Source organism: Clupea harengus, chromosome 1, assembly GCF_900700415.2.
Source record: "Clupea harengus chromosome 1, Ch_v2.0.2, whole genome shotgun sequence".
In the NCBI taxonomy this organism is placed as follows: domain Eukaryota; kingdom Metazoa; phylum Chordata; class Actinopteri; order Clupeiformes; family Clupeidae; genus Clupea; species Clupea harengus.
In genome coordinates, this window is record NC_045152.1 from 6,211,011 (window position 1) to 6,225,725 (window position 14,715).

Sequence of the window (14,715 nt, forward strand, 5' to 3'; positions counted from 1 at the left end):
GTCTCAAGAATACATTCTCATCTTGCAGCGTGGTTCTGCCTCATTAAGGGAGCGAGATGTTTCCTGCAGTTTAGCAGTGATAAATGTTGGGCTGTACCACAATATTTATCATGTTGCATTTTGGATGTGTTCAGTGTAGCTTAGCAGTGTTCTGAAACGACAACCCCCGACACGAAAATAGCACACTTGTGGCGAGTCGCATGTTGCATCACACCACTGGGCTGTGGCGTTCGTTTTATCATTTTCAGCTTCCATTATCTCGAGGTATCTATAGTTGTGGCTATTTTCATTCATTGGATTGGAGAAGTCATTATTGAAACATTCTGTTCGGTCAGCCGCAATTACTGCGCCGGAGTAATTGTCTTGTTTATCAGTCCCTCCACTGCTCCTGTAAATGATGCTTTTGTCAAAAATTGTTTTACTTTCTGGAGATGTGCAGGGAGGATCATGTCTTGGCGGCACGCTACGTTTCTCATTAGAACTGGTATGAAATTCCGTTCATGTAACCTCTGCGAAATTACGAACGCCTTTGCTCGAAAGACGGGAGCGAGATAAAATGCTCCTTGGGAAATGGCAAGCAATTAAAAGTATATTAGCCGTTCAAGGCCAAAAATAATTAAAGCTCTCAGACCATTGTGTTTTAGAAAATAGCTGGGGGCAGCAATCACAAGAGGTGCACACACACAGTCAGAAGTCAAAGCATACACTGGATGTCAGGTCATGCCCTGCCCTGTGTATGGCGCTGGAAAAAACCCGGAGCTTTCCTTTGAAGCTTTTATTTGATTTCATGCCTCTCACCCTCCAAAGAGACTGTCATTTAGCAACGAGGCTCAAGCGAATCCACCGCGTCAGTGATTTTCAAACATGTGATCAGATCTGCATATTTTAATTCAATGACTTTTTTTGGGAGGACGTAATACCCAACATGAAAGCATAAGCTTGAGACAGAATGTCCACTTGTCTATTAATTATTGCTCATGAAAAGTAGAGTAGGAGACATAGTGAGAAAAACACATAGTCAAAGCAATCTATTCATGTTCAACTAGGAGAGTTGTGTCACCTTCAGCTAAAGGCTTAAAGGATGACGTCGGAGCACAAAAAGAAAGAAAGGAAGGAAGACATAAAAAGGAGGACTAAAGGAAGGGAGCGGCGGTGAGCTTAACACTGTTGGTCAAACAAGCAGGGCTGGGAGGGAATGATAGTGTTGGGGAAGGTAATGAACGCGCTCCGTGTCTGGGCAGGGATCCGTTCGCCTCATAGGTAAAGAATCCACCGAGGTCCTCTAACGACGGGTGGCCAGTGCGGCCATCACACACCCCGCCAGACAAATCTCCCTGGAACCCCATGGGCTCAAAGGCACTTCTTTCCACTTCAGCAGGATTTGTGCAGGCGAGATGAGCACTCCCCGAGCTCTACAGAAGACACGGCCCCCCCCTCCAACACACACACTGACACACACCCACGAACAAACATATGCAATTGCAAACACACACATGCACCTACACACACACACACAAACATATGCACTTTCAAACACACACATGCACCTAAAACACACACACACACACACACACAGACATATGCACTTGCAAACACACACATGCACCTACAAACAAACACACACACACACAACCTCCCCTTGGGAGAGAGGGCCGATTAGAGATCTATCTGGCTCTTAATCATATCCTGCTGCTTGTTAGTTTGTTTGTCATTGTAACGTGTTTTTAAGTGGGGCATGTGGCTGGATTTCTTATAAACAATATCATTCTCTCTTCCTTTCGCTCACTCGCTCTGTCTCCTCTTGAACAGGAAAATACATTTTCTCTTTTGACCTCTCCCCCCCCCCCCCCCCCCTGATTTTGAGATCTGGAATGGCATAGATTATTTATATACATTGCAAAGAAATAAATGTGATAAATGGGCCTTTTTCTTCAACAATATTCTCCGAAGATGATTCACTACCTTGTCACCTTTTAGTGTGAAGGTTTTCTCGATTGAAATGCCTCACTTATACATTGGTTCCCGAGATGTACGACTTGCTTCCCGGAATCTGATTTTTCAAATGACTTTAAAATAACTGGTGTACGCAATCGGATATGCGATGAGAGCAATTTAAGCCAGAACAATATCTTCCCAATGTATCTGTCCTTCCTGTCTGTTTGCTCTTTCTCTCCACCCCCTTGTCAGTTCTCAACTCCTCTGTGCCTGCATGCTCGGATAAGAGTTTTTATCTCTCCCTGGTGTCATAAATAGGACCGTAATGGAGCCTGCTGGGTGAAAAAAGGAAAACACGTTAATAGGCTACTTGTGAGATTTTTTTTTTATGTTTGGTAAATATTTTTGCAGGCTCTTTTTTTTTTCATCTGTGCGAAATGAAGACGTGTTTGAAAGGGAGGATCAAATCATCAGCGGCTTGGTCTGATCTGTGCCGTGATGAAAGCTGGCAGTTTCTCCAGTAGCTCAAGGGTAAAACAAAGCAAAACACAACTCTTGTCTCCGCACCGCTTCATAGCTGGGCAGAGCTCAGATTTATGTGCTTTTTAAATGTTATAAATAAACAGGGTTCCTCTCTCAGGGTTGGAATTGCTGGTTTTGATGATGGCGAACAGAAAGGACTGTTTACCTATGCTATTGTGTATCCCTAGCATTTCCAAAGTTACATTGTGTACCACAGGGGAGAAAACATGACATGTTTTCAAATGGTCACAGTCCTAATTCATTGTCACAAATGATCGTTTCGAGATTTGGTATATGCTTGATGTAGCACACCATTGTGAAAGGTCCTATTTTAACATACTGATCAGTTCTGTTCATAAATTTCTATTCTGAAGCTTAATGCTGAAGAGGATATAACCCTTTGAAGTGATTTAAATACAACAAACATTGACAAAAATACTATTACGTACACAATATCTGCCCAGAGGAAAAGAAAATTCAAAATAAGATCTCTTCTTTGTCTTGCCTGTCTCCTAGACATAATTGTGCTCAATTTTACATCAACATAAGATCTTGACCATTTTCTCATACTGAGCTCCTTCGAAATAGCCCATATATCTGCAATATCTATATATAATCGATATATAACAACAATATCTGACTCGTCACCACTGCCACTACCGGTACACACTTTCATGTTGTAAGCTGATAGGTATCTGTGTGACCAAAACGACTGGCATTCACAATGCAATTTAAAGTGGCAGGACAGACAGCCTGTCCATACAGCTCAGTTAAATGCAACAGGCAGTTAATCGTTCTCGATTAAATTGCTCTAATTCCGGTTCAATTGCACATAAATTTGGACCGTGGTGTGATGGGGGAGGGGGGTTTTGATTATAATTACGCTTCACACAATGATAAATGACAAAATTATGAATCTTTGAAACTTTGATAAATGTGGTTGATTGCGGCGATTACACTAATCACAACAGCACTTCTCGGCGACAAGCCACGCCCAATCCTAACCTGAGGCCCCTGCTTTGCTTCGGCGCACGTTATTTTGACAAGGTGTACAAATAATTTGGGGAGCAAAAGGCTCTGGCTCTTCCTGTCCTCCGCATTGTCTCAGTCACTTTCCAGAATGCAGCGGAATTAAGCTGCTTGGATAGAATTCACGCCAAAGCCCCTGCAAAGATGATTTGAATATCTTTCAGTATTTCCAATGTTCAGAGGGGCAGAATTGATTCATTAATGAGGTATTATTTGAAAGTTTTCTATTTTTAAGTGCACTTAATATTCATTAAATCCCGCACATTCTCCTGCATCTGTGTTCCACTGACACTCTCCTGCAGAATAGATAAGTGAAGTGATCAGAATGTAAATACCGTATGTAGCCACTTTGCATGCAAGCCCAGGAGGGCAAAAAAAAAAGAGAAGAAAATCAGAGCTGTGGTTATTTAAAGTCTCCACATATCATTTGATTCCTCTTCCTTTTTTTCTGAGCAAAGCATTAATCTGCAGACTCAAGTAAGACAGACCAGATGAGGGAGGCTCACTACGAGCATACTCTCTTGCTGGAGGGCAAACAGTTCCCATGGACACGAACCTTCCTTGACTTATGGAGGGCAAAGTAACAATAGCAACAGCATGCAAGTCAGTGTGGTACTTTATTTTTTTTTCATGGGCCCGTAACACACTGCTAAGGCAGATAGCATATAATTAATACTGTAGATCGTCATGGTGATGGGTAATTTGTATACAACATTTAACCTTAGTGTATGTTCAGGCTTTCTTTAGCATTCCCACTGAGGTGTAATGAAAAGCTCGAGCTGAAAGTGAAATGTAAAGAGCGACGTGTTGCTAATATGAATGCAGCAGCACTGTTGTGTGTGTGTAAGACACCCTTCTTTCATCTTAAACCCTGGAACAGTGCAGCCGTAGCAGCACAGAATCTCAGGCACATTAAACTGCTTTGAGGATTGCCTCAGCTAGCGTGATGCCTGTGCTAAGAGAGGAGGCAACCTTTTGTACGTGTTGGTTCACAGCTGAAGGGAGTGTGAGGTGCAATGTGATGCTGGTGGTTGTGTGTGTGTGTGTGTGTGGGGGGTATTTGGGAGTAACTGTAGCCTCTGTATGTTTGGGCACAGAGTTGCCTCTTCTGACGCCTTCCTAATTCTAAACAATGCATTATTTAATGAAGCTGAAAATTGTAAAATAGGTCAATAAAGACGGAAGCAAACAAACAGCAACAGCCAGCTCTCTTGAACGGTTCCATTTCGAGACTTGAGTACCCCCTTGACAACCCTGAGATTCGTGGGCATTTGGGTATATCTAATATGAGGCCGAGGATGTTCGGCAAGCGTTGTTATGAAAATGCAATCTCGAATACAGGTTTTAAAAAGAAGAGAAAGAAAGGAGACTACTGCAAGACTTCAATGAGGAGTACTTTACTAACAGCGAGAGAGAAGGGCTTCACTTTAAAATGAAGGTCATGTTGAGATGGTAGGCTTCTCTATGGCCCAGAAGGACACGTGTTTGTTCAAATGTGTGATTGTTTTGGTGTGTGTGTGTGTGTGTGTGGTGGAATTTATTTTTGTGTGTATGTATCTGATTGAGTATTAGCATTTCTATGTATGCCTGCATTCTTTGAGTGTTTTTGTTTGGGCAATAATTTGTGGAGGGCTCGATCATGTTTATGAGTAACTAAACAGATTAAAGACTAATATTACACAACACGACTAGGCCACAGTTACAATGAGAGATGAAAGGGGAAAAAAAGAACTGGTTTTAAAATTCTGCACGCAACTGAATTTTTTCCCTATATGCCGGCGAGCATGAGCTATCAAAAATGAGAAAGGTGAATTTTCAATTCCCATGGTCTTTAAAGTGCTTCTCTATAGTGTTGATGCACTGTGAAATTCATTCCGAGTGAGTGCGCCTGCCCTTCATCGAAGAGTGTGTTTCCCAAACAATGTTGGAAGTTTCGCACTGAACTAACATGGTATGATGGATCATTAAGCTTACTTACATCTGAACTACAGCTGTTTCTCAAAACCATCGTACCTACGTTATGCCATGTAAGTTTGAGTTATGTTAGTAGGTCAGACGTCTGTGGTTAATGACATGGTGAAGCACGTGGACTGGCACAACTAAAGGTGAAACACTGAGGCTTGCGAGATCTCAGTTTTATTCATGAATCATTATCTACTCTATACCTAGAAAATGTACTTGTTCATGTTGGCCTACCTCTTACAATTGCTCTCAATGAACTTTTATGGGGCTATTATATTGAACAGTTGGCTATTGTGAGAGGCACAATGTTAGTCCCAGAGGTTTGCACCCAATTCGAGGTGAGTTCAACTCCAGCAGAGTATGATTTTTATATTGTGTATTCATCACCCTACTCCTCCATCACTAAAGAAACCATTATGCCATGTTAATTCCCAACAAAGCGAAAATGTTAATGAAATGAATACAATCATGTAGCTGCAATAAATTCATTATGAACATTATGAAGGAGCAGAGGTTTAACGTCTATTGCTACGTTGTCTGCAGGTGTGTGGTTTTATGTTGCCTTCCTGTTTGTGCCTTTTAATCATACATTTTAGTTTAAGGCATGAGTTAAGGTGCATGTTGTTGGACAATGCCCAAAATTACTGGGAACAGGAATAATGTTCTAATTTTGTATTTGCATGCAAATAACTGACAACAATGATGTTGCTGATATTAACAGTGAATTATATTTTGAGGATATTCTGTTGTGCTTCAACACAAGTAATTACACCACATTCTGGCAGCAGTTGGAGATGGTTGCACCATTGCAACATTGGCATTCACCATGGAGGTGATTTAAGTAATGACAATCTGAAGGGCAAGGATGAAAGTGAAACCTAGAAAGTAAATATATCAGTAAGGGAAAAGTTTTTATGTCGATGGTGAGATGATTCCCTCAGTTGTAGAGAAACCAATGAAGAGTTTAGGCAGGTGGTACAGTTCCACGTTGAGTGACCGAGGACAGGTTAAAGAGCTTCGAGAATTCATCATTAAGATCTTCTTACCTGGTAAATTGAAATTGTGGTGCTTGCAGTTTGGGCTTTTGGCACACATAAGGTGGCCCTTGACGGTGATGGAGAAATTGGAGAAAATTGTGATTAAGGCAGCTAGGGTATGACCACTTTGTCGAAGTACTTTAGCATTGTATGAAAAAGGAATTTTGGGGTTACCAATGACCAGCTTGGTGGAGGAGTTTAAATGTGCTAAGACCAGCCTTTGATAATAAATTACTTTATCTCAGTCTAAGGATTCAGCAGTCAAGAACACTAGTCCAGCAGTGACGACAGGGAAGAAGTGGAATCCACGAGAAGTGGTTTAACATGCACAAGGTGCATTGCAGCATAGGGCTATCATTGGGCAGGTACGGAGTGGAGAGCAGGGTTTGGGTTAGGTGGGTTAGATGAGCAGCAGCGGCAAGGGCAATGGATGAACTGGCATAATGTTGAAAAGAGGAAGATCAGCTGGACAGACAGTGGTCTATTTAATCGCATTAAATTCAGAGTTAGAGACACTTATGATGTCCGCCCAACTCTGCAGAACCTCAAACAGTGGGTGGTTTAAGACGGAAGCTGCAAGTTGTGTATTGCTGTTGGTTCATTGAAACATTTTGTCTGGTTGTAAAACTAGCTTGACTCAGGCTTGCTTACTTTATGCAGTTAACGATTCCCTTTAAAGATGCGATTTAAAACTAAAGTATTCAGAACCCGCTGAGAAAAGAAGAAAGGGAGCGAGGTTGGCAAGCACACACAAGACCAGTGCAGAAAGGTGTTAAAGGCTTTGTAGCGAAATCAACCACAATGCTTCTGTTTGATTTTGGTTTTCAAGGACGGTCACTCAAAGGACCTTTTAAAGGACTTGTCTGAGGCTTCTGAAACAGTGAGTCAGTGCTTATGGCAGATAGTCACAGACTTTTTGGGGACATATGAATTAGCCCTTTATGTCTGTGTGTGTGTGTACATATCATTTTTTTTCTCAGGCAGGAAAGCTGGGGAGCACTTCCACGCTGCTTTGTTTGTTTCTATGATTACAGTATCTTGACAACATATACCAGGGTAGTTAGCTTTCTAACGTGGTAACGTCAGATAGTTGGCTGGTAGACACCTCACAAATCACCTCGGATGTATTTTTTGGTTACAATAAAAGAAAGAAAGAAACGCCACATGGACATATGCCCTTAAGTGAAGAAGCCTGTTGTCGCAAGATGTGCCTAAGGGTGCATGAGGGTTCGTATCCCATTTTATTCTCTTACCCTAATCTGGCTTCATAATCCAGGGGGGCTGTACCTCCCATCTTCCATCCCTTTCCTTACCCTAACCTGGGTTCGTATCTAATTCCTACTTTTACACTAACCCTGGTTCGTACCTGAAGGGGGTTAAGTATGTTTTTAAGTATCAGTATGATGGTTGGGTATTTCTGAGTACTTGCATTTGACAGTGAGAGGTTTGCCTGCTGTGGGAAGTCCCCAACCAGTTGCATGGAATTTAACATATTTTCCACTAAAATTTTAAAAAGCTACTAAGTACATTACTATTCTTTTGAACTATGAATTTTGACAATGCTTCAAACTCTTAACAATGTAGTTTATTCGATATGGTTTTAGAGAACACTTGCGTCATGATGGCTCCACCTATGTAAGTCGCTAACTTAGATGAGAAACGCCAAGATGACAAGTTGGTCACACTGTCTGTGTCTGTGTGTGTGTGTTTTTGCTTAGTTTTTGTTTATGCTATATGTAACCATTAGCATTTGTGTATATGCATACTTTTATATGTCCAGCCCGCTATATTTGTGTGTGTGTGTGTGTGTGTGTTTATGTGCCCATGTGTGTTAGTGTCCACTTGTATCTGCCCAACTCTTTTGATGCCACAAGAGAGATCACAGGCTCAGACAGCGGCAGTCTCTCTGTAAGTCTGCAGTAGTTGCGGCCATCGCTTTGACTGCTCGCCACTCAAAAAAACATGGCAGCAAGGTGGGGATCTGAACCGTGTCCAGCGCTCAACTTCTTCTACTCTTCAGACATCGCAGCAGCCATCTGCCCAGTCCCGCTTGCAAATTGGACACTGGCCGTGACTGCTTTGCACATCGACCAGTCAACCAACCAGTTAACAGCATGACATGTTCTGCTCTCAGACGCGGTCTTCAGTGACTAGTCACAGTTGTCTGCAAGTCTGACACCCCCTTGTCCCCACCTCCCTGCTTTTTTGGCAGAGGCCTGTTTATGTCACAGATGCATGTAACTGCTAAGGAGATACTGATGATGCGTGGCAGTTGGACAGGCAGTCGAGCCGTAGACCCCGAGCACCAAGTACCTGTTGGAACGGCAGACATTTTCCATCTCATCGATGCTACGGCTCCTAATTCCATTCTGTTCTGCAAACATTATCAGCACCATGATGCTCCTGAAATATGATTAAGTTCACCGAGGTCCTTTTGATTGACTGTGTGTAGAAAGCAGCGACGTGATGCAGGGTGTTGTTGTATAACAGCATCTCTGTCTACATGGACTAGAAAGGATTGAAAGGGTGCTTTCTTTTAGTGCATGTTTCTTTTGTTTCCAAGTGTCTTCTGAGTAGGTACGCGTATTCCCCATACATCAGTGAACACATTGTAAAAGATTCAGCAGGCTCTAATATTAAAGGGTAAGATACTGGGCCTGGCATGGACACAATGAGACTGCATTAAGATCTCCAGAAATCAATTAACCAGACATGACAATTCTACCATTATCTATTCCAGCAGTCACTCATAAAAGGTTTGCTTGTCTTTACTGCACAAAATGAGTTATCCAATGTCCAGTGACACTGACCAGTGACCAGCACAAATTGCTCGTTCGCCTTTCACTGCTGTTGTATAGTAACAAAGCAAGACTGACACTTTTCTGTCTGAACCCTTTTGTGTCTTTCATACAAAAGAAATATGACTTAGGATGCTGCGTGGCATGTGGATGTAGTAGATATTGACAGACAGTTTGGCAACACTTCATATTACATAGCCCGTGGCATTTGGTGGTGTCATTCAGTGTTGGGTAACACACTGATCACCAGTCCCTCCAGGATTTTGCTGGTTCTTTTTTGTTGTGTTTTTTTTTTTTTTGATAAAAATGACAGATTTTGTGGTGGTGATTTTTATTTCTCTTTAAACCCCGCTTAAACTTGTACACACATGTACTAGAAAACAAATTAATGACAGATAATTTCTAGTAATAGAGATTTTTAGTACGATTTCAAAACTGAATACCAGGCAGGATAACATAACGTGAAAGTAGTCATTTAAAAGTACGGTGTGTAGTTTTTAGTGGCATCTAATAGTAGAAATAGAATATAGCATTCATAATTTTGTTTTCGTTAGTGTACAATTACCCGAACAACGAATCGTCGTGTTTTCGTTAGCTTAGAATGAGCCCTTTCCACGGAGTCCGCCATGTTGCACCGCCAGTTTCCACAGTAGCCCGGAACTGGCTCGTGTTTTTATGGCATTTGACGGCCATCGTAGGTACTTGCACAGACTTGTAAAGAGCTCACCTTTAGATGGCAATAAGAACTACACATAGTACCTAGATCCAGATGTCGTGAATGTCAAGCGAATGTCTAATATCAATATAAGCCGTGGCAGTGGTTGAGACATACTGTGCCTGACCTTATATCACCATCAGGATGCCAGAAGAAGAGGAAATAAGTTACAATTTAACATCAAGGCCTATTTTCTTCTATTTTCTGCGCAGTTTAGGTGGAAAATGAGAAAGTATGCATTGTTGTGAAAAAATGTGGTTAATTGCTAATTTTGCATTGAATTCTCAAATCGTGGAATCCTGAAAAACATTTAACCTTACAAATACACTCTTACTGGACACAAAAGGGACACATTACTGAACGGTAACGAGTAATTCCACACAACAGTCCCACACCGAAACTCTGCTAGGCTAACCCACAGTACGCTACACACCCCCACACCCCGGGATGAAGGAGAGACGATCGGACATGGTTGCCCCCAGCACCACCGCAGGCCTTTGCAACAGTGAAGGCCCCCTGGAACAGTAGAGGGCAAAACAAACCTCCCGTCAGAGTCTCTGAAGTGTGGTAGTGGCAATACTGATGAAAAATATGAACACTAACATCCGTGTACCATCACCTATAGTAGTACACCTCTGGTAGTTAGCAATACTTACTCTCACACAAACAAACTAGTTAATTACTTTACGCATACCACACCAGGGTCTTTAACTAGTGGCCACATGTCTTTGAACAGTCAGTCATCATCTACGGTTAACAATCTTATTCTAGTAAATTAAAACACTTATGCATATACACTTAATGAATGACTTACTTACTTACTTACACACACACACACACACACACACACACACACACATATATATATATATATATATATATATATATATATATATACACTATATCCAAATTATATATTCTATATCGACTCATATATATATATATTTGAGTAGGATATTTGGATTTGGACCATGAACCTCATCTCATTTCTCTAGCTCAAAATGTCAATCCGGTGTCGCAATGATATCATACTGTGTACAAATTATCCTGAGCACAGTGTATATGATGCAACTCGACACATTTCTCATCACCTGGCAACATAAAGTATCAATCTAGTATTACCCACTGTTAATCGGTATATTACACTGGACCTAATGGTACATTACACAGTAATAACGGCTGTGTAAATAACAATATACAGGTTACTGGTACTCAGCCCTACAAACAAATAGTAATCATTGGCTATTAATGTATCACAACTCTTAGCACTAGCACCATCCGTCCGTCGCTAGTAGTGTTTCAACAACTTTTATTTTGTTATTCCACAGATATCTTCTCTATCTTCCCTGTCAGCAGTGCAACTGTGGAGCAGTGAACAGGCTTCCAGATAAAGGGATTTTTCATTTCAAGATTAGGTGGGAGGAAAATAACGTCCATACATTGTGATGCATATCACAGTCTCTGTTTGGGGCGTGAGCCGTGTCCTGATTGGTGCGGCGTGTGTTGGTTGCCGGGAGATTACTTGTGATGCATTATTTAACTTGGAAACTTGACTCCTGCTACGGATTCCATGTTTGCATGTCTGCACACAGCATGCATGGTATTTTAGCAGCCTGGAAAGTATACAGAAGTGTGTTAGAGTTTGTGTGTGGATGTTCATCCTCATGCCTAAAATCATTTCTATGGAAATCATCTAAAAGACTGCACCCCACCCCCCAACCCCCCCATGAATGTTAGGATGTTAGGAGTGAGATGAGTCTGCGAGGAGAAACTGGACCATGGCAATGGCTTCAGCTTGAAATAATAGGCTTGTGACTTGTTCTATTTACCGTGGTTGTCACCATCCACTGGGTTAATAAATAGTGTGTTCTGAGTTGTGAAATGTTAATGTGTCATTTTGATAATAAAAGATGGTTAAACAGTCATCAGTTATTTCATTTTGAAACAAAGCCTATGAACAAACAGTCATGGGCGTTTTCTCATTATAAGACACCGATTGACTGTGCATCAATATGTGTCAGGTGGCAGAGAGAGAGAGAGAGAGAGAGAGAGAGAGAGAGAGAGAGAGAGAGAGAGAGAGAGAGAGAGAGAGAGAGAGAGAGAGAGAGAGAGAGAGAGAGAGAGAGAGAGAGAGAGAGAGAGAGAGAGAGAGAGAGAGAGAGAGAGAGTTGTTTCCTTTGTTATCACTGCCATCTCCTGGCCCACAGTGAATACTCATGGACTGGGCTCACTCCTTTGTCCTCTCTCCTCATTCTTGCTTCCTTTCTGTCACACATACACACACACACACACATATATATATATATATATGTACACACACATACATATACACACACATGCACACACAAACACATACACACACTCTTAAACACACCCTAGATTATCACAAAACAAAAAGGAAGGGGGGAGGGTAGTGTTGGCAAGCTTGCTACAACATCTTCACAAATCAGTGTCTCTCTCACATGGTCCCAAATGGCTCTGGCAAACACAGTAGAAAGTGTAGCACAGCTCTGTGCATGCACTGGAGGTGATTTACTTCCTGAATGGTGTCACTGAATGGTTGAATCGCACAACGTTTGCCGGCATTAATGAGGACACAAGGGACTGGGTGTCTGGAATGGGTTGGAATGCTGGTGGATAATTAAGATGTTCTGATTGGTTGGATCTCAACAGATAGACAGGGAGTGCAGGGATGTGTGTGCGTGTGTGTGTGTGTGTATGTTTGTGTGTGTGTGTGTGTGTGTGTGTGTGTGTGTGTGTGTGTGTGTGTGTGTGTGTGTGTGTGTGTGTAGAACGATGTTTAACTGAATGTGATTTCCATTGACATTAGCGACAAAAACTGGAATCACAAGTAACTGCAAAGTGCCGATAATGTTGTTGTAGTGGTGTGTGATGTGGGAGGTGCAGGAGAGCACACAGTGCTTAATGCAGTGAATGTGAACCTTTCGCCTAGTGCGGAACGCGGCGGCGTATGTTAATTCTGCCATCAGTAATCCGCGTTTGTCAGCCGTTGTGTGATGTATGGCGCGTTTATGGTTTGGAGGCAGATGAGCAGACTCTGCTGTAGGCGCCAACAGTGTGTTATCAGGAAGAGGAAAAAAAAACCAACATCCAAACCCATCTGCTGTCAGCCGCGTCAGTTAATTAAAAGGAAAACATCCTGCCTTATGCAAATCATCCAACACACAAGTGCCTGGCGAGCTGTCCTAAGCAGCCTGTCTCCCTCTGCAACGCTCGAAATAATGTTCTAAAAAAAAAAAAAGAAAACGCCGCAGTTTTGGCATGTTTTGGTTTGTTTTACACCCCCACTCCTTGTTGACTCTGTGTTGTTGTTGTCCCCCCCTTCCCCCCCCCCCACTCCCAGCGGCTCGCCGTACTGCGATCTGTGTGTGTGTGCGTGGTATCGCTGGTGAATACTCGGTAGACGTGCTTGATGATAGTGTTGGTATGAAGGGCACGGGTGCCATCAAGGCTTGCCCTCGCTCACTATTTGCATATCGTTGGAGGTGATTCACCGCTCAAAGTTGCGGGCAGTAAAAAAAAAAAAACACTGCTCATAGACCTGAGGTGGAGGCCATGTCAGGATGTTAATGGCGGGGCGTGTGACACGGGGGGCAATTGATATTCCAGTGTGCTCAGGCAGGTTAAATGTGCTTCACGAACGAAGGCTCTCCTCAGGTTTAGCCATTTGCTGTGTAACCCGTCTGTGCGTGTTATTACACTGAAGGAGACCTCTGGGCACTGCGCTTACCCTCCAAACAACATAGTCAACAAAAAGAAAGAAATCTGTTTTTGCACCCCCTAACTGCACAACCCCCCCCCCCCCCCCCCAACTGCCCCTGCCACATCTTAAGTCGAAAACCAATGTCTGGCACCTGTGTTTGCGGGATTTAAATCTGTTTATTGAGACGATAAACCTCAGCAGCAGATTCTGTGGGGGAACCTATTGCCAACCTGAAAGAGATATTCCAGTTTGACTAATGCCCACCTGCCTCTCTTTCAGGATCCAAGCACTGAGGGCAGCAGCTGCTTAAATAAGGACGTCAGCACAGTGAGTAAAAGATGGATGTTATACCTTTGTGTGCTCATTTCCTTTAATCTCTCCTGCTAGCTGCTGTGGATTAAAAACCAGGGGGGACTGTAAGTGCTTGATAGACTGTATGCTTCGCAAAGCCTGACAGGGAAATGTGTTTGGCAGAAAATTCTGCATCCTGGGCCAAAACCTTCAATGTACCGTAGCTAGATTCGTGGATCACTACTGACTGCAGTCGAGAACATGCAAGGGAGTGGAGGTGGGGGGCGGGGGGGTGGGCACGGGGGTGGGTAGTGTGGTGAGATGGAGATTTTTTTTTTTTTGTTGTACAGTGATGTGAAGAATATCTGTCAAGCTCTTGTGTCCAAAGCCATCAAAAGCGAGGTACTCTGTTTTTTTTTTCTCCCCCCTTTTTTGTGTGTGTGTTACTGTTGCTATGAAAATAGGCCGATCGCTGTTTTTACACAGCAGCACGCTACAGCAGCGACATCCAGGAGAGGCTGGCTTCTGGAATGTTGATGTATAGATAGACATTTGGTTAAAAAGAGCCTCAGTATCTTTGTTGTCTCAAATGCATTTCTTGATGATAGGGAGGCACAAGTGGACGGTGAGGTGCAAAATAGTATTTCAGCTATACATACGTACTTATACTTATACAAACAAAACTGACAACAGAAAGGATCG

The 14,715-nt window shown here is 42.5% G+C and overlaps 1 protein-coding gene across 3 annotated transcripts in view; it reads left to right on the plus strand.

Annotated features, from left to right (window-relative positions):
* Nucleotides 1-14,715, plus strand: part of rbfox1 (RNA binding fox-1 homolog 1) — a 231,020-nt gene that overhangs the window by 12,126 nt on the left and 204,179 nt on the right. For all 3 annotated transcript variants that reach the window (XM_031565770.2, XM_031565777.2, XM_031565793.2), the window contains exon 2: nucleotides 14,002-14,049. In XM_031565770.2, coding sequence (XP_031421630.1) covers nucleotides 14,002-14,049 — 48 coding nt within the window. The remainder of the gene's footprint in view (nucleotides 1-14,001; nucleotides 14,050-14,715) is intronic.